The 25,562-nt window shown below is 50.1% G+C and overlaps 1 protein-coding gene across 3 annotated transcripts in view; it reads right to left on the reverse strand.

The window, feature by feature from the left end:
• Positions 1-25,562, reverse strand: part of Hex-A (Hexokinase A) — a 50,262-nt gene that overhangs the window by 22,431 nt on the left and 2,269 nt on the right. Inside the window, exon 1 of one of the 3 annotated variants that reach the window (XM_065430454.1) lies at positions 21,520-21,539. The exons of 1 other annotated variant lie outside the window; for it this stretch is intronic. Coding sequence is in view for 1 of the 2 variants with exons in the window: in XM_065430438.2 (XP_065286510.1) it covers positions 8,763-8,828 (66 nt within the window). In the remaining variant the exon portion in view is untranslated. Of the gene's footprint in view, positions 1-8,762; positions 8,927-21,519; positions 21,540-25,562 lie in introns of those variants that run through there. One more of the 3 variants, XM_065430438.2, reaches the window with a different exon arrangement.

Here is a 25,562-nt window from a genome sequence, read left to right on the forward strand (position 1 = left end):
TTTCTACCTGTTCAAAGTCTATTTTACTTTCACTGTCTTTAAAACCAAAAGCTTTGAATAGTTCCCCGTTACATTCAACTGCAGGGTGAATTTGTTTACAAGCAAGTATCAGATGTCCAGCCGTTTCCTCCTCCTCTCCACACGCCCCGCACAACAAGTATATCCCCTGGTACCTGGCTCGGTACGTTTTAGCCCGCAGTACACCTGTCCTGGCCTCAAACAACAATGAGCTTCCCTTAGAGTTATCGTAAATATTTTCTTTGGTTATTTCTTGCTTAAACTACCTGTATGTCTCTAATGCTGATTTGGTTTGCATCTCCGTTTTCCACATATCCCTTATTGTCTCCTTAACCTTTTTCTTGACCGGATGATTCCTTACCTGTCCCCCCACTGCTGCCCAAGTATTTGCTTGACAATTTTCTAGTTCGCTTCCTCCACATTGTGTCAACATTCCTCGTGTATAAGTAACTGAAAACCTTCCTAGCCCACCGCATTTCCCCCATTTTTCTCAATCGCTCCTCAAATGCTATCTTGTTACTAGCCTCTCTGCCCTCGAAAGAAGACCATCCCAGATCCCCCTGCACCCCAAGATTTGGTGTCTTGCCATGTGCTCCCAAAGCGAGCCTACCCACACCACGTTGCCTAGTTTCCAACTGTGCCCGGGTCTCTGCTTTCGTACATAGAACTGCATTGGCCAAAGTCAGGCGCGGAACCTTTACCCCCATCCATATCCCTCGTACCACCTCGTATCTATTGTAGTTCCACAGTGCCCTACTTTTCATAATCGCTGCACTTCTGTTACCTTTAGTCTTTACATATTTTTCGTACTCTGTCATAATCAATGCCAGTATTTATCCACACCGCAAGATACTTGTACTTATCGACTATCTCCAGCGTGGCCTCCTGTATCTTATGTTCGCCGCAAATGTTATTAAAAATCATGACTGCTGATTTTTCTTTGCTAAACTTCAAGCCTAATCTGTCTCCTTCTGTACCACATATGTCCATCAGTCCCTGCAGATTTTCTGTATTGTCAGCCATTAACACAATATCAACCGCATACATCAGTCCTGGTAATGACTGTTCAATCAATTTTCCTTGCTTGAAAAATGACAGGTTGAAGCCGAGTCCGTTTGGCTGTATTTTTGCCTCTAAACCTTGTAGGTACAGCATAAACATCAGAGGTGAAAATGGACACCCCTGCCTAAGCCCCCGCCGAATCATTACAGGCTCGGAAACCTACTTTTCCCATTGTATAATCACCCGACTACATTTATATCGTCTATTCATCGACGACACCACCTATACCATATATGGAAACAAAACGTTGCGTTAGCGGAGGCCTGTCTGCGGCGTCTGCCGTGAATGGCGCCCATGCGTCGCTGCATCTCGCTATCTCCCGATTAGCGAGGCAGTCGCGTCACACTTAGTTCCGTTTGCAACGTGCCGCACAAGACGGATTGTCCGCGCCAGCCAATATATCGCGAAATTATAACATACATACAGCTACGCTCGAATATCACATTCGGGAGTACCGTAATCGTCGGTGAACTTTATTATTTTTTTTTTTTCGGCGAACGAATCCGGTCACTATTCGTGGCCATCGCCGGAGCGCACAAGCCGAAGCTGTTCTGGCGAAGATTGGCTCAATTTCGGCCAATTTTATTTGTTTAGCACAGGAATTTGCGTTTGTACCAAAATGGCGCAGGAGTCCTACCCCTGCACGCACGCACGCACGCACGCACACACACACACACACACACACACACACACACACACACACACACACACACACACACACACACACACACACACACACACACACACACACACACACACACACACACACACACACACACACACACACACACACACACACACACACACACACACACACACACACACACACACACACACACACACACACACACACACACACACACACACACACACACACACACACACACACACACACACACACACACACACACACACACACACACACACACACACACACACACACACACACACACACGAGGGTTGATCTGAAATAAGGTTCCCATCAATTTTAGAAATAGACAGCATTGTTTATTCTCAGAAATTTACATCATTGGAAAGATGAAACTTTGCTCTATGTTTCTACATAATCCCCATCTTTTTCTACGCATTTTTGTAGACGGTGTTTTAATTTCTGTATCCCAATGTCGTAGAACTCCGCCGCCATCCCGACGAGGAAGCGTTGGCCACTCAAATGTTCCTTTAACTTGGGGAACAAGTGATAAACACTAGGCGCGAGGTCTGGACTGTATGGTGGGTGGGGCATGACAGTCCACCCAAAGTTTGTCAAACGTTCGTGGGTTTGACGGGAGACGTGAGGTCGGGCGCTGTCGTAAAGCAGCGTTACACCGGCTACCAGTCGTCCTAGCCGGCGGTTCTGGACAGCTCACCCGAGTTTTCTTAGCGTTGCACAATAACTGCCCGGGATTACTGTTGTCCCACGTTCCATGAAATCGATCAGCAGTATCCCCTTACTATCCCGACCCTCCAAAAAAAAAAAACACTGGCCATGACATTGCCAGCAGAAGGAGTTGTTTGAACTTTTTTGCGACTGGTGACTCTGGGTGACGCCACTGTTTAGATTTTTTATTCGTTTCGGGAGTGAAATGAAACACGTTTCGTCTCTCGTAACAATGGAGTCCAACAATCCTTCCTTATCTTCTTGACACTTTTGACGAAACTGGCGAGCACAGTCAAGGTGTTTCTCCTTGTGGTCTGATGTCAATAGCCGCGGTACCCATCGAGCACAACACTTGCGATCTCCCAATTTTTCAGTCAAAGCTCTTTCCATTGTACCATAAGAACACCCAGGAATCTGAGCAACAAGTTCACAGACGGTGATCCTCCTGTTTCGAAGCACTTCGCGTTGGACCATCTCGATAACTGCCTCCGAAACTGGCGGTATTCCACTCCGTTCTTCATTGTGCACTTCCTTCCGACCGGCACTGAACTCCCTGCGCCACTTTCGGACGTGTTGAACGGACATACACTTGTCGCCATTCACCTCTGTCAACTGACGATGAATATCCACGGGTGGAGTCCATTTGGCGTGCAAAAAGCGAATTACGGAACGAATCTTGCACTTGGCGGGATCAACAATGGGGACCTCTATATCGGACGGCTGCTGAGCCAAGAATGAGCGGCGCAGCGAAGCGCGGCCGGGGGCAATCGAGAATGGAGGAACAGCCGCGTGCAGCAGTGTTCCCGGATTTCGCCTCGCACCTTCCTCTGTGGCTGAATCTATTTGGGAACTTATTTCTGGATCAACCCTCGTATGTGACATGTTGGGACCTTTGCGCATGTACGTCGTATACTACAGCTTCCACAGTGCGGCAAACGACCTGTAAGATGGACTAGCTCCACGCTGACCATTGATTGATTCACGGAGTTTAACGTCCCAACGCAACACTGGGGCTTAGCTATGAAAGAGGCCGTAGTGGAGGGCTGCGGTTCTCTAGCGTGGACCGAAACCTAAGTACATGAGCGCGTTGCATTCCGCTCCCATCGGATGTGGCCGCCGCAACCAGGCAGCAGAACGCTATTGCCACTGAGCGACCGCGGCGAGTCCCACAGACCATCCTGTCTCATGGGACATACACACGTTCTACGTTGAGCCACTGTGGCATTTTGAGTGCTATGTAGGGCGTTCGCTGCCATACTGCGTCTGGCTTTACATGAGATGGCATCCTGCACTACCGAAGGGCACGTCTCACTCGCTAATGTAGGAAAAGCTCTCGGCCGCACTGACAGGCTGTTTATACAACGTGGACCTTTCGGCCAACAGGAGCGGCTGGTTGGCCCAAGAACCGAGCAGGAAAAACATCGCATCGGACACGGAAGCACCCGTTGTCCCTTTGTTACGCCCTCTCCATTGCGCTGTTTTTCTTGCTCTTCCCGACAACGCTTAAAGAAGACGTAATTTCATTACCTTACAGAACTTTATTATGCTACTGCTGTAATTAGAAGTGTAATATATTTACTACACAGTAAAGTAACAAGTTAATTCAACTGAGCAAGCGCTGGCGAATCTGAAAAAAAAAGAAAGAAAACGCGTTACAATTCGAGAGCTGCGGCGCATATTAGTGGCAACGACAGTACGTTGCTTCTGACAGTTGAACAGAGCCAGGACATTTAATATTCGCAGTCTGGTTCTAAACAGTAAGAAAAGGAACATACCGATCACTGACGCAATGTAAAAAAGACAAGTTAATACTAGCCCAACACAAAAGCCGTCGAGCGCCAGCTCTTTCAGCGGGCATGATCATGCGCATATATTCACTCTCCACAACTGACAGGCAAGGTCATAGCTGCGGAATATGGGCGCCATGCCGTTTCGCGGCGCAGCTTTCCGCGGGCAAACATAACAACAGCCTGCCATTATAGGGTTGCAAGCTCGTGACCGCTAGGGCACTAGGTAATACGCGGTGCAGGATCACAGACGTGTGCAGAGCTTAGCTGCAGGCCGGATGTCCGCCAGCCAGCACCAGTCGAGGTTAAAAGCGCCGCACGTGCCGTTGCACAGTCGCGGAAGCAAATCGGCGTTGAAACAAAACGGCCTCGGTGCCTCGCGTGCTGCTCTTGCGAAACGCGCGCTGACAAACATTACCGGGGGCGGGGACGGCTGTAGAGTGAGGGGAGGGCTGCAGTGCTTCCTTCGAGACTTGCGTGCCTCGAATGCGCGGCGGACAGGTCAACTGGTATTTATTCACTGGCGCAGCGAGAAAGCCCAACTGCGTGACGATAGAGACACGGCGCCAGCAGCGCATCGGGGTCTCCTTTGACGTCACGGGTGACGGTCAGGGCGCATTACAGCTCCCGAGCGATTTCAGCGGATAGACGTGCTTCGCCATTCCGCCTTTCCCATTTTGATTGCACGACTTAAATGTATGACTGACGTAAGGATCGCGATGAAAGAGCAAGACGTCGTCTCCTATGCCGACACTGGGGAGCGCCTTGCGTGCTTCGGGGAGCGAGCGGTTATGACAACGACACCGTACCGAGGAGAGCAAGACATCGTATTACAGCGCACTTAGGACTAAACAGACACCGACGAGTCAGCGACTCCTCAAATGCGTGCACTTGGATGAAGGGCACGGCAGAACGTCACGAGGGAGAATCAATGCATGTGAACGCGAGACTGCAGGCGCGGCACAGTCCCGCCTGCACGAGTCTGCATCGTGCTGTCGGCCTTCGCCGCTTGGTGTCCGCCGCTTGGCCGCACGCGAGCAAAGCTCAACGCGCAATGAAACGCGCCGGTGTATGCGAGACAGAATGCAGCCGGAATCAATGGCCAACAAAACAAGGTTAACCTTGGACCGTACAGGCCGACATAGAGTAGCCCTGCCGGGCACAAGGCAAGCGAGATTACGACGGCGTATTAGTCCAGCGACGCAGTGCTTCAATCGCATGTATTTTTACGACCGGATAGGCAAGACGCCGATCGAGTCTGCTTGCCTCCTTGATGTCACGTGCGCAAGTGCAATCTGATATACTGCACGGAACTAGCGAGGCGCGTGAAGATCATAAACGACATCGCATGTCACCACAGGAATCGCTTCTTCAGTTCTGAACATGAGTTAGGCTTGCAGCCAATTTCCACCGAACCTTGACGTCACCCTAGAAGAGAACGGCGACCTTTTAATCACTTTTTCTTTTTCCCCATGCAGCATTGTTTGGTCCTCTCCGTATACGACAGTCACGCGACGCTGCCAGCGCTGTGAACCGCTTTCAGAGGTGCGTCCCGCCCTGAGGTTGTGCCAGACATGCACCCACAGGGGCAAGAAAGGGGGCGACCCGCAATCACGCCGGGTGCGGCGCTCTCTCGACGGGCCACGGGTGCTGCCAAGCGGTCGACGCAGTAGCTCACCCGCATTGTAGTCATTCACGGCGCACTTGCCAAGTCACGTCGTGGACAAGTAGTGCAAGAGCGAAGAAAGAAAGCTGCCAAAACAACACGGTCTGCGCGCTCGCTCGCTGCACTGGCGGCAATGACGAGTGAAGGTCAAAGCAGCAACGAGCCACCTGTGACGTCTCCTGAAAAGGCGCGAAGCACGCGTGGCGGCAGCTGTCGCAGCAGCGTCGGATAACAGCGCCGCGCGCCTCCTGAGAGATGCGCCGCGGGCTTGGTGGTCCGGCCCGAAGTCAATTCACATGGCCGCCGAGGCGAGGCTGAAAGGCGGCTCCAAACCGATGAGCGGCGGCATCAATTACGGTCGTGCGATTGAAGCGCGACTACATCTCGCGGGCCGAAACAATAGGTGAAAATTATGCATCCAATACGTCACCGATGGAAACATTTGAAAAAGTACAGCGAATGCAATTCAAATAAGAAAATGTGAAGTCGGACTGTTTTCTTTAATCCATGAATAATTAGGAGTACTAAACTGTGTAGGCATTCTGAAGTTTGCACGTGGCGACGCGTGCTGGGATATGCCGAGATTGTATGACCGTATTTGGCAGTAATGTCAAATCTCTCTCATGCGTAGCCATAAAATGTGATGGCGATATATATGGTATTAACCTTACACTCTTAAAATAGTTGCACTCTTTGGGGTGTATATTTGTCCCACAACGATAATTATCCCGCCTTGCTGAACACAGCTATAACATATTTAGTGACAAGGCAGTTAAGAAAGTTACTGATCAAATCTTATACTCTTTCAAAAAAATAGCACCCTTTGGGGCGTATATTGTCCCACAACGATACTCGCCATCTGTCTTGTCCGCATTTCCTTTCTTTAACGTTGTGAGCCCGGTACTTCTAGGTCACGACAGGTATGTGCGTTATCGGCGTCAGGAAAGTAGCGAGCGCAGCGTTTTCAAGAAAGGAAATGCAAGCAAGACAGATGATTATCGTTGTGGGACAATATACGTCCAAAAGGGTGCAATTTTTTTAAAGAGAGTATAAGATTTGATCAGTAACTTTATTTCTTAACTACCTTGTCACTAAATTTGCTTTAGCTGTGTCTTCAGTGGCAGAAAAAAACTACAGGCGGCACGTGTGCTGTGGTAATGAAGATTGCGCGTTTCTTGTGAATTGTTTTAATGTAATGCTGATTTTATCATAACACCGAAATAACAGATGTGTTTTGGTACAAAGGACACATGCATATGGTACTTTGTTAAAAATGTGGGTGAGCCCATTGCTATGAATTCATGCACAATTATCAAGGATCACCAGTGTAATGCGTGCCGTTATGGAATGAGGCCTATTGATACAGATAGGTGTATTCAGGTTACACTGTGACGCGACGTTGCGGCGAATATTCTCACTTACACTTCACTTTGTACTATTGTGCGCTCTGTATATGCGATGTGAAGTCAGCTGACGCAGTATACCTTGGCGCAACAAGCCTCGAAAGGCAAACGATTTTTTTTTTTTCATCAAGCTGGCCCCGCGAAATGTAGATGGCGCTGCCGTGCCTCCACAAGCCGCCAATGCTGGACGTATGGCCGTCTACGGCACATTCGCTACCATATGTAGATATACCTTGGTCCGACCTGCCTGCACGTTAGTCTGCTTGGATATGTCAGCACCAACCCATGGCGTTGAGCATAATATTAGAATCCGGAGTTCCACGCTACCAGCAAGACGAATGTGGTCAGGTTCCCGAGCTATACCTCGCAATCCTACATAGGCACACCTGATCTGGTGGGTAAAGTTACCAAGGCCAACTTTTAAACTATACATGAATCCGTCATACACACGCCGACAGAAAACGCGGGTTTCGCAACGGTGCACTTCCAAGAAGCCTTGCTGCCCAGGCGCAGCTGCGATCGTCTGGCAGGTGCCCGAGCATGACCTCGTACCAAAACACTACAAGATATACACAAGGCGGCGAGAACGCAGGCTGTTTTGACAGAGGCGAGATCCGAGCAACGGGGGCCCGCAAGCAAAAATAACACTCGGCATCTGTGAAACCCGCCTGGAGCTACCAAATCTGTTCAAAGAGGTCAGAAAAGGAGCACACGATTCGCTTCACAATGGATGCAGTGGCGTAAGGCACGCATGGCAGCTTGAAACCAGTTCCGTACGTTAAAACACAGCCGAAATCAATTCATTAAACGACTGGCAGCAACTAGAATTGAGGTCTTGTCGTATAAAGGTGTTACCAAAATAGCGGGCATTACGACAGAAAAACGATCTTCGCGGCCATATTACCACACTTATTGTCACTGCACGCTTCACAACCGCGCAGCGCGTCCGAAGAAGCGCAGTCAGGTGCGACAATCATGGGCGTAACAAAACGGCTCGCCGCATGTGTACAAAGCGGCAGGCGCGGAGAGTCGACAGAATCACGAAGCGCTAGGAGCAACTGCCGCGCGCAGCCCAGTCGTTCTGCTGCGCGACGAGTCGGGCGGCGCAGATATCCGACCAATGCAACTGCGGGCACGCGCGCGCAATGCGTGGGCAAAGCAAAGCAGCGCATACAGACCGGACGCAGCTGCGCAGCCGAAAGCACGGCGTAAAAACCCATTGTTTGCAGCGGTTCCCAAACGCCGAAATCTCAGGCCACCATGCATTGAATGAAAGCAGGAAGATTTCTCAAAGCAAATACGAATGCCCTCAGCGAGAAAGCACCGTTCAGGAAACGCAAAAACGGTAAACACGCGCCAGTAGCAGCCTTGCTCCAAGACGGGCATTCACGAAGCCACAAGAAAACCGTGTGCACAGGAATACAACGTCACGAGAAAAGAACACTTACGGCGTTGAGCTGGGTAGAAAGACAGAACAGTCTCTGCAATCGTCCTAAGCAAGTCCGCATTTCCATATAGCATGCTCGACTTGATTCAAGTTTGGTGTCGCTTCTTACAACGGCACGTCCGCAGATCACAGGGCGCTTACTGGAGGCAGCACAAAAGTCGCAAGCAAGCCGGAAGCGAGGATCAACTTGGCGAGGCGGGCAAGAAGGACAACTACAGAGTTTGCTGCAGCCGCAACAGCCCATAATTACCTGCCCCGCGGCGGTCTGTAAATAGGAAACTGAGTCATCTCAGTGACCAACGCTTAGGCCTTCAAACCAAATGCATATAGATAACGCCGCGATCGCTGAAACCAGACAGCCATGTCTAACACTGACAAGGCTACACAAGGTCTCGTAGGCGGCGGCCACGAGATCAGTCATCACGCTGTAGCATTCGGGCGTGCCAAGCCGAGGAACAACTCGGTATACATTTCAGCAAGCTGGCTTTCAAGGCACCCGGTCAAAATGCGGTGCGTGCCGGCACTGCACTGCGCCGAGGCACGAATATCGCTCGGTTAATGGGCTTGAAGAAAGACCAGCGGTTGTGCAGCCGCCATTAGCCTACCGAGGCTGAAGTGTGCCGCTGAGCACGATAACAGCGCCATTCGCGCAGCGCTATTCCGCCCGGACGCACCTTCAACACAGGAAACGCAACAGTGCACGCGCACTGGAGTTGAATGACGCCGTGCCGCAACGACCAGCAAATTGGAATCGCGGGGAGGCCTATCGTTTATCATATATTTGGGGAAGCGGCTCCTTTCTGGGTTTCGTTCCGGGCCGGCCATCCCCCCGTCAAGCGGCGAGCCAGAAACTGGTTCGCACGCTGCGAGACAAATGACAGCCAGGCGTGTCGTTAACCTGCACAGGCAGCCAAGCTGGACAGCGCGCCTCCCGAGGCGGCAGACATCAGAGAGGCTAGGCTCCGAGGATCGATGGCACGCCGCGGCCCGATTAAACGCGGCCTTGGCCGCCATATACATCTTGCGCGTGCAGGCTGCCTGAGCAGGGCCCAAGATTCCTCCGCAACCAAGAACGCGCGACGCAACGGCGTCTTTTTTTTTTTTTTACCCTTTCCCCGCGCCCTCTTTCGGTAGAGCGGAACGGACAGTGCACGAGCACAGTCGTTCGAGAAAACGGCGCGGCTCGTGCAGATCAACGTGACAACCAGTAGATGAAGTCCATTCAGCAGCGCTGAGCCGAAACGTCGCGTCATTCGTGACGTATACTCGCATGTACCGGCGCCCGTCACCCTTGAGCTACTTCGTCAATAGAATGGTTAGGGAGGGGCAAACGGCAGCTGACGCAACAGCGTCGCCCAGTTGCGACGCCACTGACGCCACGCGCTCGGGCAGAAGCAGCCCCGATACTGCGCGCCAGCCGTCCTACCCAAGGAAACGAACGCGGCTTATCGCTGCGCCGTCGGACATCCTCCGTCCAAACAGGGCAGCTATCGGCCTCCCTACCGCACACCATGCTGCGCGCATTGCCAGCAACTACGCGGAGAAAAGGCAGCGACGGAGCCGGCGGTCGCGCCATCCGCGCATGTCGCTCTAGCGCGCCCAGAGAAAACCCAGCAGCGTGACGTCAGAGGCGCTGCTGCGTAGCCATTTTCCTTTCCTTTGGGGTTCATAAGGAAAGGCTGCACAAGGCTAGCGACGTCACTAATCACTTTTTTTTTATTGCCCCTCCTCAAACGCAGAGACGCTCTCCATATAATATATGCCAAATGCGTGCTCCGCTCTCGGTCAATAAATAGAATCGAAACATGCACAGGACGTCGTGCGACAGATTTCGACATGTCGCGACTGATGACGTAGGATAAACGAAAGAAACACGCAAATCCTCTCAAAGCGCCCCCCCCCCTTTTTTTTTGGTAACTTATACAAACATTGCTAACAAGAAAGTGACATATATGACAGTAAGCTTTCTAAGTTCCGGGACCATATCGATCATATCAAATGGGACCCCCTAGAAGTCGTAATTACGAGGTGGCCGCCGGGAGGAACGCCGCCCCAGACCGCGGGTGTCACGACTACAGTGCGCCACGGGTCCGGTCTGCCGCCACGCGCTTTCTATCTGTCTTCATGCGAGGTTCATTAACGCGCTAGTTTTGGTGATCAGATGGCGCAGCACGTCGAGCCTCAACCACGCGTACGGTGCAGCATGACCGGCGTGGTGAGACGCAAAGCGGCCGCCCAGACCCGACTCGGTAGAGGCCGACGTGTCCCTCGAGACCAAAGGGAGCAGCAGCGTGGAAACGTGCGGCGGCGCGTGGAAACGCGAGATCGACAGGCGACGGTGCCGCCGTCCAGGCGATGGTGCCTCCTGTGTACGGCAGAAGCGCTCAAGGGCACGGAGAAGAGGCTGCAGCGCCTCGTCGAGTGGCCAGCGCAGGTGGTCGCTGGAAGCTTGCCCAGTTATGTCGACCGGGCAGACCTGCCGACCAGAAAAGGAAATGGGCCCCGAGGGCTGCCGACAGCACGGTTTGCATAGCCTCGCTCTCCGCAGACCGGTTGAGGTCGTTTAACGCCAGCGTCGCCCAACTTGACGGCGAGCCCCGCAGAGGTCCGGGGCCGGAATCGAACAAAACCGCGGGAGAGCTACAAATATTGCCAAATGCGCAGTTTCGGCGAAGTGTGAAACTGAGAAAGAAATTAGTAAAAATGGCTATTAACCGTCCTTTTTCCACACGCTGTCCGCGCCTCAATCGTGGCAAGTCGATGTCAATTCGCGGCGACGAGAAGGATTAATGCCCCCGAAATGCCTGCAACATTCAACATCTGAAGGGAGCCGCTTTCACTACGGTGAGCGGACGAGCACGGCATAATTCAAACTTTATTTTTGATATCTTCGTGCTGTTCTATTTGACCTGGGCACTATTGAGCCCATGCATACACGGCCAGTAAAGTGAGGACATAAAACGATGGGCGCACAAGTAGCGAGAACCGAAAAAGAGGCACGGCAGACAGGCTCGAAACAAGACCCCACGGCGTCACTGGCGCGACACACAATCCGATCCCGCTAAAACCGACGCGGAGATTACAGCCACTGATATGCAGCAAGTCTAACGGAGATAGTGGTGGTGGGCTTTTCCCTATCTTGACGGCGATACAAAATGCAGAGCGCGGTACACCGAGAAGACTACTTGGAGGCTTCTTCAGTGTGTTACTTTTGGAACTCTCGTCTAGGCAGTTGCCCGAAGATCCTGTATAGCCAATCCCAGTCACGACTAGAAAAATATCAGACGCACTGTGTGCCGCATTGCGTGTCCTCCACACGTAGCACACCGCCTGTGTGAAAGTGTTCAGGCCACTCCACGGGTGGTGAATCTGCTGTAGGGATGACGATATAAACATTTTTTTACAAAGGACAAATACGCACAGAGCAATCAGGTGCCATACCCGCCGTGGTTGCTCAGTGGCTATGGTGTTAAGCTGCTGAGCACAAGGTCGCGGGATCGAATCCCAGCCACGGCGGCCGCATTTCGATGGGGGCGAAATGCGAAAACACCCGTGTACTTAGATTTAGGTGTACGTTAAAGAACCCCAGGCGGTCTAAATTTCCGGAGTCCTCCACTACGACGTGCCTCATAATCAGAAAGTGGTTTTGGCACGTAAAACCCCATAATTTAATTTTAGCCACATTTCGCACTTCGCATGGAGTAATTTTCGGCATTTTTGTTTCGCGAAGCAGCCAAAGCAACCTGATATTTCGTTTATCGATCCAACGTCAACCCCGCTTCGTGCAGCTCGCGGCGGCCTACGTTCGCATTCCCGTCTCACATTGCCTGAATTTGCCCGAAGCTGATCGAAACAGGAAAACGGACTAAAGAAGAAACCTTGAAATCTAGCATTAAATACGCAAGGTTCACCAGAACTGCCTGTCATGTTTCACGTCAAATTCTGCAAAGTGCCATAATTGGCAGGACGTTTTGACCACTGCCTATGCATGCAGGCAGACGACAAATACGATTTTTAACGCGACAGCGTTAAGGAGCTCGTGTCGCAGAAAACCCGGTGTCGTCGGCGGCGGTGTCGGCGTCCGCGGCGTTGACCATGAGCAATAAATACCAGTAGACACTTCATAAATAAAAACATCTTGCAAGATGGGCTGGTGGGAATCGAACCAGGGTCTCCGGAGTGTGAGACGGAGACGCTACCACTCAGCCACGAGTTCGTTCCTTCAAAACGGGACAAAATCGCCTCTAGTGAATGCAGTGTGGCCTTAGAAATGTGCAGTAGAAAGTTATACTGCGGTGTATATCGGTAATTACGACCATGTAACTTACAGAAGTCGCAGTTTCACGAGTAGCGAAGTACGTTTCCGCTAAATTTCTTCTGCGCTCTGCGCACACGCAGGGCCATCTTGCGGCAAAAACAGAAGACCTCTCCTCGGCATGTGCGGCGCTGCCCCGACACGTGGCGCGCCACTCGCCCCATGATCGCTTCCGCCTTCATGGCGCGTCGGGGCCAGGTTATCTGTGGCGATCGCGACGTTTGGCTGGCGTAGCGCGTTTGAGTAGGCGGTGCGAACGGGGTGCGATAACGCTGTCGCGTTCCACTCTTGAAGGCGAAGCTTAAGCGTCCTCCAATTTTTTCAAGGACTGTCACGCGACGCTGCGCCACATAAAAGCCTCTAGGCCGACGTAGTTGCAGACAGTTGTGCCACAGAGGCCGAATGCTAAACATCGTGGCAGATGACGAGGCACGTACCGACCAATTTCGGTAAGTTATCGTCAAGAACATCGCAAGCACATGCGCGCTGAACGGAATGGACGGCGTGCTTCTAATGGTATGATGAAATCCACTCGGCAGTACGCGCAATCTGCGCACATATTTTGCCGTTTTCACCTTTCCCAATTCACGAACACAGCTTTGAATAAAAGTGTGGAAACATTAAATGTTCTTTTTTCTTCCTGTCCTACTGTTACATATATGCTTGCATAAATGCACGCAAGACCAGTGCCTTCTAGCGATAAAAGGCTACCACCGTATGACGAGCTTGCCTGCAACGAAATCATTGCATCAGAAAAAGATTTTCACAGTCTAAGACGTACTAAATGAGCATCATGCAAGCGTTTTATCGGTATTCGTCGACAAACTACGGTGCAGTCTGCCGCCCAGGCCTCTGCGTTAATTCGTCCCGTTCCCCGGGTGCGTTTTTCTCAGCGAGCCATGCACGAAACGTGAAGTATACGGAGATCCGGATCCACGGACAGCTGCTCTGGCAAGCCCTGTCATGAGCTGGGTGCGGGCACGTGGTACGGGAGTGCGCACCCACACTGCGGTACACGGTTTCAAGGGCGCGAATTCGAATGTTGGCAAATGAGTCCCTTCCGTTCGGGCGTCGCCTTGCTTCCAGATTATTTATAGAGAGTGCTTGGAGACAATGTTAGGAACGCGAAGTTTGAAAGTGCCTTGCCAACAATGAACTCGGCCTTCAACGCGGTAATTGCATGGCGAACGACGGCTGACGGCGCTACCAGTTTTAACGCGGCTCAAACGCGAAGTCCGTGCACAGACAAGCGTTTGAAATGCTGTGCTAGCCGCCACTGCCAAGAACTTCCACGTTAAGACAAAACGTAGAAGTTAGAAGTCTACTCTTTGGACACAGAAGCTCCCGCAAGTATTCCACTCTTCTCCGGGAGCAAATGACGTCAAGCGCCAGCCTAAAACGGCGGAAAGCACAAAAGCACGACAGTGGAAGGCGCTACACAGGTTTTAAAACGACAATGGCGCACAACATGGGTAAAGCGAACGCGGCTGTCGAAATGAACGCCGGCGCACTGCCACTATCAACCAACACGCAAGGTGACGTCACTTTTATAAAAGTTACAATACGACAGTTGCGTGAAGCGTGAGCCTCGTTCAGGCCATTATTCTGACTAGTAATAAAATGAGTATGCGCAACACTTTCTGTACCCGAAACGCGTGCAGACTCCATTACGTGGTCAAAACCAAGAATACTGTGGACAAGGGCTGACGAAATGAATTCCATCCGCAGTGCTGATAGTTTACTATTTTTCTCTTCCAACGGCGCGCACGGACCAGGATAGTTCGAGACGAACGCAGAAGCTAAGATCACGCACGACGGGGCTTCTGCATGGGTCCCTTGGCCCACGAGTGAAAGGCACGGACGCACGGACGCACTGACTGCACCATTAGCGAAATTCATGCCCGCCGACACACAGTGTAGTGACAGCCCGGTTTTCAGATGTCATGCAGATTGCGGTTTTCAGATGTCATGCGTGCCGCCGACGAGCGCACCACTAGTTGTTTTACAAGAGCGAACCAGAAAGTATTTGCCCCCATTTTTTATTAGCCAAAATAAAGTACGTAGAGGTAATTATCAATATACGCACTATTCTACGAACCTTACACTATTTTTCCACATAGTCCCCACACCGGGTCAGACATCTATCCCATCGCAGCACTAAACTTCAGATGCCCCTGCGCCGTGTCGTCGGCAGTCAACGACGCACGCGGCCTCCCCGAACGCTCATTGTCATGCAAGTCTTCACGGCCTTTTGCGAACTCACAACACCACCGCCTCACACTTCTCAAAGCGAGACACCTTTCCCCATACGTGGGCTGCATTTCCCTGTGGATTTCAATGGGCGTTCGTCCTTTGCTCCATACAAAACGAATCTCACTTCGTTGCTCGCACGCAGTGGACGTGTGAAGCACAGCCGCCATCTTCAACAACTGACATCAGCGCCGTGCCGCGGAGCTAGCGGCAGATAAGGCCGGGACACTACAAAAAGGTCCACCGCTGGGAATGGATACGTTGACTTCGCATTTACAGCCGTAATTTGGCTAAAAAATACAAGGGCAAAGACTTTCTGATTCGCCCTCATAGTATACATATTTCACATTCATTTTACAGTCCTCTCGCCCTCGCAACATATATTTCACCACGGCACGATCGTCACGTTGCACAGGTCATTCATTAAGTGTCATCCGCTCCAAAGTACGCACTGTCACTTTTTTCGCTTTTATTTTCCCTCCTGTAGTTGTACAGCAACTCCGGACGCAAACGCCAGGCCTCTATAGTTAAAAGACATGCCGCACTAAACGTCCCCTACGGTATGTCTGCAGGTGTAATGCCATTCAAACAAGCGTGCTGGATTGCTCGTCGCTCGCAGCGGGTGTGACAAGCGACGCGTGTTCGCCAGACCACGAAATCAGCGCACGTGCACTAACACAACCTCGTTTGAGGCTATACATGCTTGCTGGTAAAGTCTGTCACGCGCAGTCATGCCCCTAGTCGAGCAGCCAAAGAAGGTTAAGAAAGTTGCCAGTGTTAGCAGTGGTGTGAACGTTACAACACTGCCAAGCGCTCGGTATGCCAAGAGCCCGCATGCGCCATGCAAACTACCGAATGCCTGCCGTTGACCGCTACATAGCGAGCTAACAGCGCCACGCCAACTATTACCATGAGCACAGGGCCATTATATATATATATATATATATATATATATATATATATATATATATATATATATATATATATATATATATATATATATATATATATATATATTCGTGCTGAAGACGTGTGTTCGGCTGCCTCCATCTCCCGCTGTCGAGATTCTGACTTGCCGCTCTCGTTTTGGTGCGCGGCGTCGCGCGAACAGGTCTGCACATGCGCACGCTTCAGAGAAACGGCCTGAGTGGACTGTTCATGCATTGCCTCATCCACGCGTTCGACAGCCAGACATGCAATGCTGTAATGTATTGCCTGATTCGGCATTGCAGATTTTTTTAAACGCTGTTCTATACACGGCTAGCGTCCTCGTGTTCCGTATCTCGTTGAAGCGCTAACGATTAATAAGACGCTTCAACTAAAAAAAAATCTGGGGTTTCACGCTCCAAAACCACGATATGATTATGAGCTACGCCGTAGTGGGGGGACTCGGGTTTAATTTCGACCACCGCGAGTTCTTCAGCGTGAGCCCACAAGGCACGGTACACAGGCATATTTGCACTTCACCCCCATCGAAATGCAGCCGACGCGGCGGGGATTTGATTCCGAGATGTTTTAACTGTAGCCCGCATACAGTACCTGTTGGAAATCTATACTTCAACGAGTAAACGCTTGACTGACCCGCGTACACCCATTCTGCCCTCCTCCATACATACCTCGACATGCTTCTCATGAAACCCGCTTTAAAGTGACATTAAAGAAGATTATTAAGCTAAGTTGCGTTTTTAGAACACCGAAGATCTAATTCTTACCGCGAGCGGAGGTTTGGTAAGGCAGACAGTACGCAAAAGCGAATGGCGGTTGATCATCTCGCTTTTGTGTACGATATCGCAAGCCCTTCGAATCCGCACAGTACGCAAGCTCCCTTGAAGATCCCGACCCAGCTTCCTGTGACGTCAAAGACTATGACCTCTCCTCCGCTTTAGTTAGTCGTTTATCGATACAGAACGATATTTCGCGTATTAAACTTTTAGACCACCTGGGCAGTTTGGAGAATCTTGTCTGCGCTAAAACGAGCAAACAATAAAGTATACATTAAACCTTTGACGTCGCACCGTCGTGGAATCCGCGGCGAGCCGTTCTGTATAGTTGTAGGTTACTGGTAGTTGAGCCTCCCATGAACGAGGAGAGGGGATAGTTCATGCCAGCGTTACTTTTTTGCATTTCGCACAAACCAAATGCAGGAGCCAGAAGCTGAAAAGCTGCATATTGCAGCTTGTAACACTGTAACTTAGGCACGGGATTGAAGAAATGGAAGTTATAGGACTCGTTTACGTGCCTCTAACCAACACCTCTGCGCCGAAGATGACAGTTCTGAAAGATTGCTTCGCCAGTCTAGCCCACCGATTCTCGCAGCTGACTCTGCAGCCGCACGCTACGACATGAACGCTGTGGTGAAAGGCTCGGGTCTTCAACCAGCAGCGCCACCGCGAGCGCAACAGCAACCCACGAGGGCATTCGACGAAACAAAAGGCGGAACAGGCTTTCACGGCGCGTGCAGGAAATGTTCCTCCGCGCTCTGCCAACACCACCTAGATTGTGGGCTCTGCACACGCCCTTTGCTGACGAGAGCCTGATGCTCCCGTGCTGGGCCCAACTGGAACACGGTGGGGGAGGGGAGATTCGACAGTCTAAATTAACTGAACTCTGGGGTTCTACGTGCCAGAACCACGATTCGATTATGAGGCACGCCCTAGTGGGGAGGGGGGCTCCGGATCAATTTTGGCCATCCGGGGTCCTTTAATGCGCGCCCAAGCGTTTTCACCGCCATTAGTGCGGCCTGTAATCCAACCCGAGACCTCGTGCTGAGCAGCCATAGCTACTCAGCTACCGCGGCGAGTAATTAAATAGATGTGCAGCGATTACTCTTGCCGATGGACAAAATAAATCGTGCGACAATGTGGCCGCCGAGAAAGAAGGCGGATGGTGATAATTTATACAGAAAACATAAGAAAACTCAAAAGGTTAACATTCGAGCTGTCATATGCAGCTTTTCAGCCCCTGGGTATTGCATTTCATTTATGCGAAATGCAAAAAATAGTAATAATAACGCTGACATGAACTATCCCCCCCTCCTCGTTCACGGAAAGCTCAACTATAAGTAGGATTCTACGAGCACAGAACAAGAAACAAAACAAGCGTTCGATCGCTACCTTTAACTGAAAACGCCGCTGCACGCTCCCCATTCACGCGCAGGGTCTGAACGCACTGGGAAAGGCAACCAGTTTTCCGCTGGACACTGCTTCAAAAATATGCAACAGCAGCTGCAGTTTACCAGCGCAGTTGTAGGATTCTTCCACGCTTATCGGCAAGCCCCCTCTGCAGAGCGCTCGGCAGTGACCGCGGCCGCCAGTGGTAAACTAAACATGAAACCTGGAACCGCAGATGTCAGTGAGGAGACTTCGGAACGTTCTACGCACTTTTTTTTTTTCGATGCGGCTGCGACTCACAGCGACGCTCAACGTCCCCGCAACTAGGATCACAAACAGCATTCGCCGTATTAAGAGCCTCGGACTGTTCAGTTTCGTTTCTTATTTTAATTATGGCAACGAAATATCACGGTTCCAAAATAGCGTGGTTTCGATTAAAGTCTGTTAGTCAAATTTACGCAAGGTGATACAGTTTGAACAGCTTTCCTTTAACAAAGGAACTTGCCGAGTTTCCTCAGCCAAAGCGATGAACGAGAACGACCAAAAAATGGCCAGGCTTAGCTTGGTTAAGCCAAGAATGCGTTGCATATTGCGCGAGTTGGGGCCCAGCTTTTCCTCCGGCTGTCGTGACGTCACGTCACGTGGTTGCGCTAAAGGTCAATAGTGGCTGCCCGGCCGCTCCCAAGGGCTGAACTGAGTGATTGCAATATGCAACGCATAAAAGAACTGCACTCCCGGTATATCCGCGCTTAGCAGCTGCCTGTGCGAATTTGACACAGTCTTTGACATATAGTCTTGGACATATAGTCTGGCACGGATGCGAGATTTCTGTACCGTGACATCGTCAATGTCAGATGTTCATGAAAAAAGAGAAAAAAAAAACGCTTCAAATGTGCAGTACAATCCACTCTTAGAGGGGACACGGGAGCGCGTGGGTGGATGGATGCTATGAGCGTCCCTTTTGGAACGGGGCCGTGGGTTGCCCCATTAAGCTCCTGTTATTATACTGCATAATATCCTACCCATGTTAAAAAAAAACGAAAGGGAAAAAAAAAACACGAAGAATTCCCTATACCAAATTTTCTGAGCTTCTGTTGCATGGAACTTTGTTTTTGTACGCCACCGTTGTTTGTCGTTCCCCCACTTCAACAAAACCTTCCAAATGTATCTTACATGTTTCTTCCTTGTTGTATCTCGCTTTATAAGTGCGTGTTCTAAGGCATCCTAATCTCGCTTCGGAAAGTAATGAGCTTCCCTTTAAGTTATAATTTTTTTTTTCCTAATTTCGTTTTTTCCTCTTAAGTAGTTACTCATAGCAGGTTTCTTCTACATTGCCGTCACCCATGAGATTATCTCAGCCTTTCTGACTCCCCGCTTGACGTTCCCTGTTGCCATGTTGCTCACCGTACCAGTCGCACACTTGCTGATAAGCTTCCTAGTTCTTTTCCTCCACTGTGAATCAATGTTTTTCTTGTACAAGTACTTGAAAACTCTCCCAGCGCATTTACTTTCTTCCATATTCCTCAGACGTTCCTTATAATCAATTTTACTGTGAAAAAAATGTCCAGCCCGTATCGCCCTGCACAGCTTTATTCGTAGACTTCCCGAGAGCGCCCAATGCGAGGCGTCCCACTGACCTTTGGTTGCCATCGAGTCCTGATTGTACCTTTGGCTTCAAGCAAAGAACCGCATTTCCAAATTAAGTCCTGGAACCATTCACCTTTCCACGTAACTCCGGAGCACCTCGTACCTATTGTATCCCTATAATGCTCTGCGTTTCCTTATGGCCGCATTTCTCTTCCCCTTTGATGTTATCGTTTTTTCCTGTATTTCCATATAGCTATTGCTTTCGTTTATCAATATACCAAGGTATTTATATTATTTTACCCGAAGTATTTCCTGGCCCTGTAATGACACTATCTGTTCACTGTTTTCATTGAATACCATGACACCTGGTTTTTCTAACGCCAGATTTCAGGCCTAAATTCTCGCTTTCCTTTCCGTAAGTATCAGCCAGACTTTGCATATCACTTTGCTTGTTAGCTAGCAACAAAATATCGTCCGCATAAAACAAACCTGGAAGCTGCTGCTCTACTACTGTACCCGCCTGTTTGTAGAAGAGATTAATCCCGATATTACTTCCCTCTAGCGCCCTTCCCATCCTTGCCGTGTACAGTTATAACTCGATCTAACGAAACCCGATTTCATGATGTTGTTGCCGATCTAACGAAGAAATTTCCATATCCCGGCAAGTACCCATAGGGTTCAATGTTATCATTCACCCGAATTAACGAAACAAACTTAGCCGCACTCGATTAACCAAGTTTATCCTTATATATATATATATATATATATATATATATATATATATATATATATATAGAGAGAGAGAGAGAGAGAGAGAGAGAGAGTTAAAAAAAGGCGGCGATTTCTAATTTTGACACAGACGGGTTTTTCTTCGAGCGTGCGCTCTAAAGCTATCGCGTTGAAACATCTAGGCGCCATGGTCACATCCCTCTGTTTATTTTGGCGATGCTGCACGCCTCGCCCATGATCGGAACAGCCGACTCAACACCGCCTCGGCAGGGGCGGCGGAGGTTTCTTTCATTATTTCACGGTTTATGCGGCAGATGGCTGGTTTGGCGGCAAATACAATGCCGCGGTAGCTTTTTCGTCTCGCTATAGGTTACAATATTAGATTTCGAAGAACAGAAAAATTCCTTTCCCGATTTAACGAAATAATTCAAGCGTGGTCATGACTTCGTAACTCGAATTGCAACCGTACAACATAAACAGCAGTGGGGATAAAGGGCACCCCTGCCTCAGTCCCTTGTTGATATCAACTTTCGCCTCGCTCCTCATCCCTTCCCATTCAACGCAAACGGTATTTTCCAGGTAAATCTCTCAAAAGCTGTATGCAATCGTAGACTAAGCCTTTTCCTTTCAGAATACGCCACAAAATGTTGGGGTCTGCGTGATTATAACCTCCTGTAATGTCTAAAAAGCCACATATAACGGTCTCCGTTCTACTCTGTATATTTAAATGCACTGAGTAAGGACAAATAAGTTATCCAGACACCTACCGATTCTGAAGTTCTCTGAAGCCTTGGCCGGCGGTCCGCGGGGCGTTAACTGCTGGCGAGATTTGAAAACGCGGAGCATATAAGGGCGGTGCGTTTTCCGCGTCGTCTGCATTTCTTTTTCGCAGTATGAAGCAACTGATACCGAATCTGCCTCCCGTTTGTTGAATAGGCGAATATTTTATGGCTGGAAGGGAAAGCTTGGTATCCTCGCTGCATCGGAATTCAACTTCCTTGTCTGTTATCAAAAGTGGCCAGTTGCTGCGAGAAGTGTGCGAAAAAACATGACTAGCTTAACGGTGAGCATTGACACAAGATTGCGGAAGTGACAGGCATCGTTATCACTTTTGCAGGATTCCACAGTTCCGTTCACTGCGCGCACGTGTTGGTGTAACAGAATAATTCTCATCAAACTGCATGTCCAACTGATGTCGCAAACATCCGAACTATGGAGCTGCTACGGACGTTGCTTCAACGAGCATGAACCGAATCGAGTTAAAGCTGGCGTGAAATTGTAGCAACACACAAGACCAATTTTTCCTGCTAGAGGGAACTCTGGCGCTAGTAGAGAGTTTTAGTTTAGGGGACGCAAGCGGCTTGCGCGCGCAAGAACTAGGGGCCACAGTACTGCGCATGCCGGACCCCTACGTCTGGGTCTGCGCGTGCGCAGTACCGTCGCCCCTAGGTCTTGCGTGCGCAAGCCGCTTGCGTTCCCTAAACTAAAACGCTCTAGCGTCTACGGGAGCAGCAATGGGAGCGGTTGTACCGCCTGTGTGGGAATTATGGGAAGTACATGCCCATTTGCCTAAACTTTGTCCTTCTGGCTTCAAATGGCTTCGCGACTTTGTAAACGCGTCATTATCAACAATGTACTGCGCAATAAACAATGAAAAACATTATTAAAATCCGCCATTTTCCTTTTCCGGTGCTGCCCTCTGCCGCACGTCGCTCGAAATGTTTTGGAAGGGTGCCGGGCTTTCGCTGGTTGATTTGTGAACCTGCGTCCATGTTGAGCGTGCGTCGGGTGCGCGTTTAGTGGATCGCGAATATTTATTAATGGCTTCTCCGATGCAGCATGTCGTTTCTGGAAGTCATGTAGAACTCGGCGGCTACCGGGTGAGCAGGCCTGAGCGCGCCGTTGTGCTAACAATGCGGACGATAAAGGCAAGCCGAGTTCCGTCTGCCGACGCGGCTGCCTTGGAAGTTTGTTGCCGCTGATTTCTGCCCTTAGAGGTCGCTTTTTGTATCCTTTTTACACATCGTTTAGACATTTCGCATATTCAAGAAGTCTTCCAGTGCAGCCTTCCGCGTTGAATTTGCCAAGGCAGTGCATTTGTTTACATCGACATTAACAGTCACAGATCGCTGTTAGCGTCGAATATTGGGGTAAAGGTGCATCGCTGATGTGAAATAATGTCAAAACGTTGCGAAGCATACATATCTGCGATATGCGTGGTGGTGGTCCACTCCGAGACGAGTCAATACGAGCAGCCGGATCACAAACAACGCCAACTGTGATCCAGATACATATATTATGGGCTGTTAATTTATTACCGATTCTCGCTTTTCTTTAACTTTATCATACTTCGTTTCCGCACGCTATAAGGCATTAGTAGAGAAAACCGTGCTTGCATAAGCGCTCACTTATAGGCTGTGTTGTTCTCTCGCGATAACGCGGATGTCATCGTTGACACCGTTGATATAACTGAGCGAGGCGGTTGTTTATGCTACTGTACCGAATGCACCGTCTCTTGTTTCCCGTTTGACGCAGACGTAAACAGTGCATCTCTGGAATTGAGAAGTGTGCCAGCATAACAACACGTAAAAGACTCACCCATCTACGTAGCGAATGCAACCAGCAGCATACAAATTATGATGTAAATGTATGATGGCGGAGCGCTGTGTCGCCGCTTGCCGCTTATTGTGTACGCGCCGTGCAAAGTGTAGTTGATTACAAATCGCTAAGGTCAGAACTGCACTATAAGTGCCGTTCCTTTCGTCCTAACTGATTAAATTTCAATTCAGGTCCGCCGGTAGCGGGTGCACAAGCTCGGCGGCGCCAGGCCTAGCCTTCGCTCAACATGATCAACATTGGTTCAAACTAAGTCAATGGCTTGAGAGGGTTGACGCTTGTGCACTTCAACGTGGTAGGCATGTCCGACTCATTCTGAGCGCGATCAATTATATATACAAGTGAAGACGCTATCGCGTTGTCGGTTCGACGGCCGATCGCGCGGGGTTCGGTCGCACGATGGTCGGCACGCTGATTTTGTCGGTGCCGTCGTCAAGACGGCCCGTCGCAGTATATACGAGAAATCGGGCTCGTCGGTTGCGTCGTTGTCAGCTTGGTACGCTAAAATGGTATGAGCGACAAATTGTGCTGAATAGACGGCCAGCCGTTGGCGTCAGGGTCTTGTCGGTCTCGTATCGACTCAGTGTTACGGCGCCTTAAACGAGTACGTGAAGTCAGTCACGCGCTGCCACCACCAGCAAGTGAGGGCCGATGCTGCAAGAAGACTTCGTCAGCAACGTGATGTTTTTTTTAAGTGTCGCCCAAGTGTAACGCACGGGTTTTTCTTTTTATTTGCTAGCCATCAATGAAAGACGGTAACTACTTGGGTCACGGTGCAGTCCGGACCACGCCCTGGCCGCTTTTTGTTATAAAGTGGAGTTGCAGTCTTACGCTAGGCAAGTTTTCGGCACCACACCGACGTCGAGTTACCAGTGGAGTTTCAACGCTGTGCACGGTACGAGTGTTTAGAGCAGCGCGCGTCCGAACGCCTTTTTCTTTTTTCCTTCTTTGTTTCGAGGGGGGGGGGGGGGGGGCTTCCTATCGTCGCGCCGTGAAAAAGGCGGATTGTCTGACGACAGGATTAGAACTCAGGACCTCTAGCGCAGACGCCCGATATTCAAAACATTACGACACGGACGCATGCATCGACAAGCGACACACAACGCCCTTATGAAATTATCGCGGCCAAGCCAGTGCCTTGAACGCTTGGCGTATTTAGATTTAACCACCTCGACAAGCTGAACTGTTGTAATTATTACCGATTGTGCGTCTTCTGCACTTCGAAAAGTATAGATTGCTCTGAAATTTACGACACTGAAGCCATAAAAGGCGTAATAAACGAATCGACAGGCACGAAGATCAGACAAATCGTATCGTACTTCCCAACATTCCCATGGTGGCTCAGCGATTGCAGCTTATGTTGTAGGAAATTGAGCAGATGAAGCGGGTCACGCGCCGCCCTTACGACTCCATGCGCATGCGCCGCGAGTGGACCTCATGAGGCCGTTGCGGTGTTCCAGCACATGGCTGCAACATTTCGCCATTGAAACGCGGCAGATGGACCGCCTTGCATTTGGAACGACCGAGGAAGTTGATAGTGATTCATGTTAGTGAAAGACCTGCTAACATGAACAGAAGTAGAGGAACAGAAATGACAACAGCCTTGCTTGTGTCCGTGTTTATGTGAACGCCTTTCATTTAGCTGAGCCAGGCTCAGTCATGAGAACGAAAATGTCAGCGTGCCCGTCTACGGACGGGCGATTTTTGCGCGCCATTTGGCAATCAGTAGGAAAAACACCACACGTGCGGCCCAGCTACCTGGCAACGCTAAACGAAAACTGCGGGCGGTCATGCCTTGCAGGTGTGGGTAAGACTGACGCGATCAGGACTAGCGTCACGAAATGGATTATATATAGAATGAGCCATATCCAGGCGTTCCCTTCTGACACTTCATGCTTAATTTTTTTTTTAATACCTGTGTCACACGGGCACATTTGGAAGGCCTTCCAGTCGACGGCCTTCGAAACGCCGCAACTCTATCGACTCAAAGGAGTTGTCGAGCTGCTACACGGCACTTTTGAAAGGCCGCCGAGTGGTTCAGGTGTTTCTCGCAAAATTGTGTGGCGCTGCGGATTTTTATTTTCGTTTTCATGTCACGAAAGATTAAACAACATTAAAACGACTTAAAGCACTACAACTTCTTTTATGTTTGTTTATACATTAAACAAATTGTTCATACATTGCCGTACATATA

Source organism: Dermacentor albipictus, chromosome 1 (genome assembly GCF_038994185.2).
Source record: "Dermacentor albipictus isolate Rhodes 1998 colony chromosome 1, USDA_Dalb.pri_finalv2, whole genome shotgun sequence".
In the NCBI taxonomy this organism is placed as follows: domain Eukaryota; kingdom Metazoa; phylum Arthropoda; class Arachnida; order Ixodida; family Ixodidae; genus Dermacentor; species Dermacentor albipictus.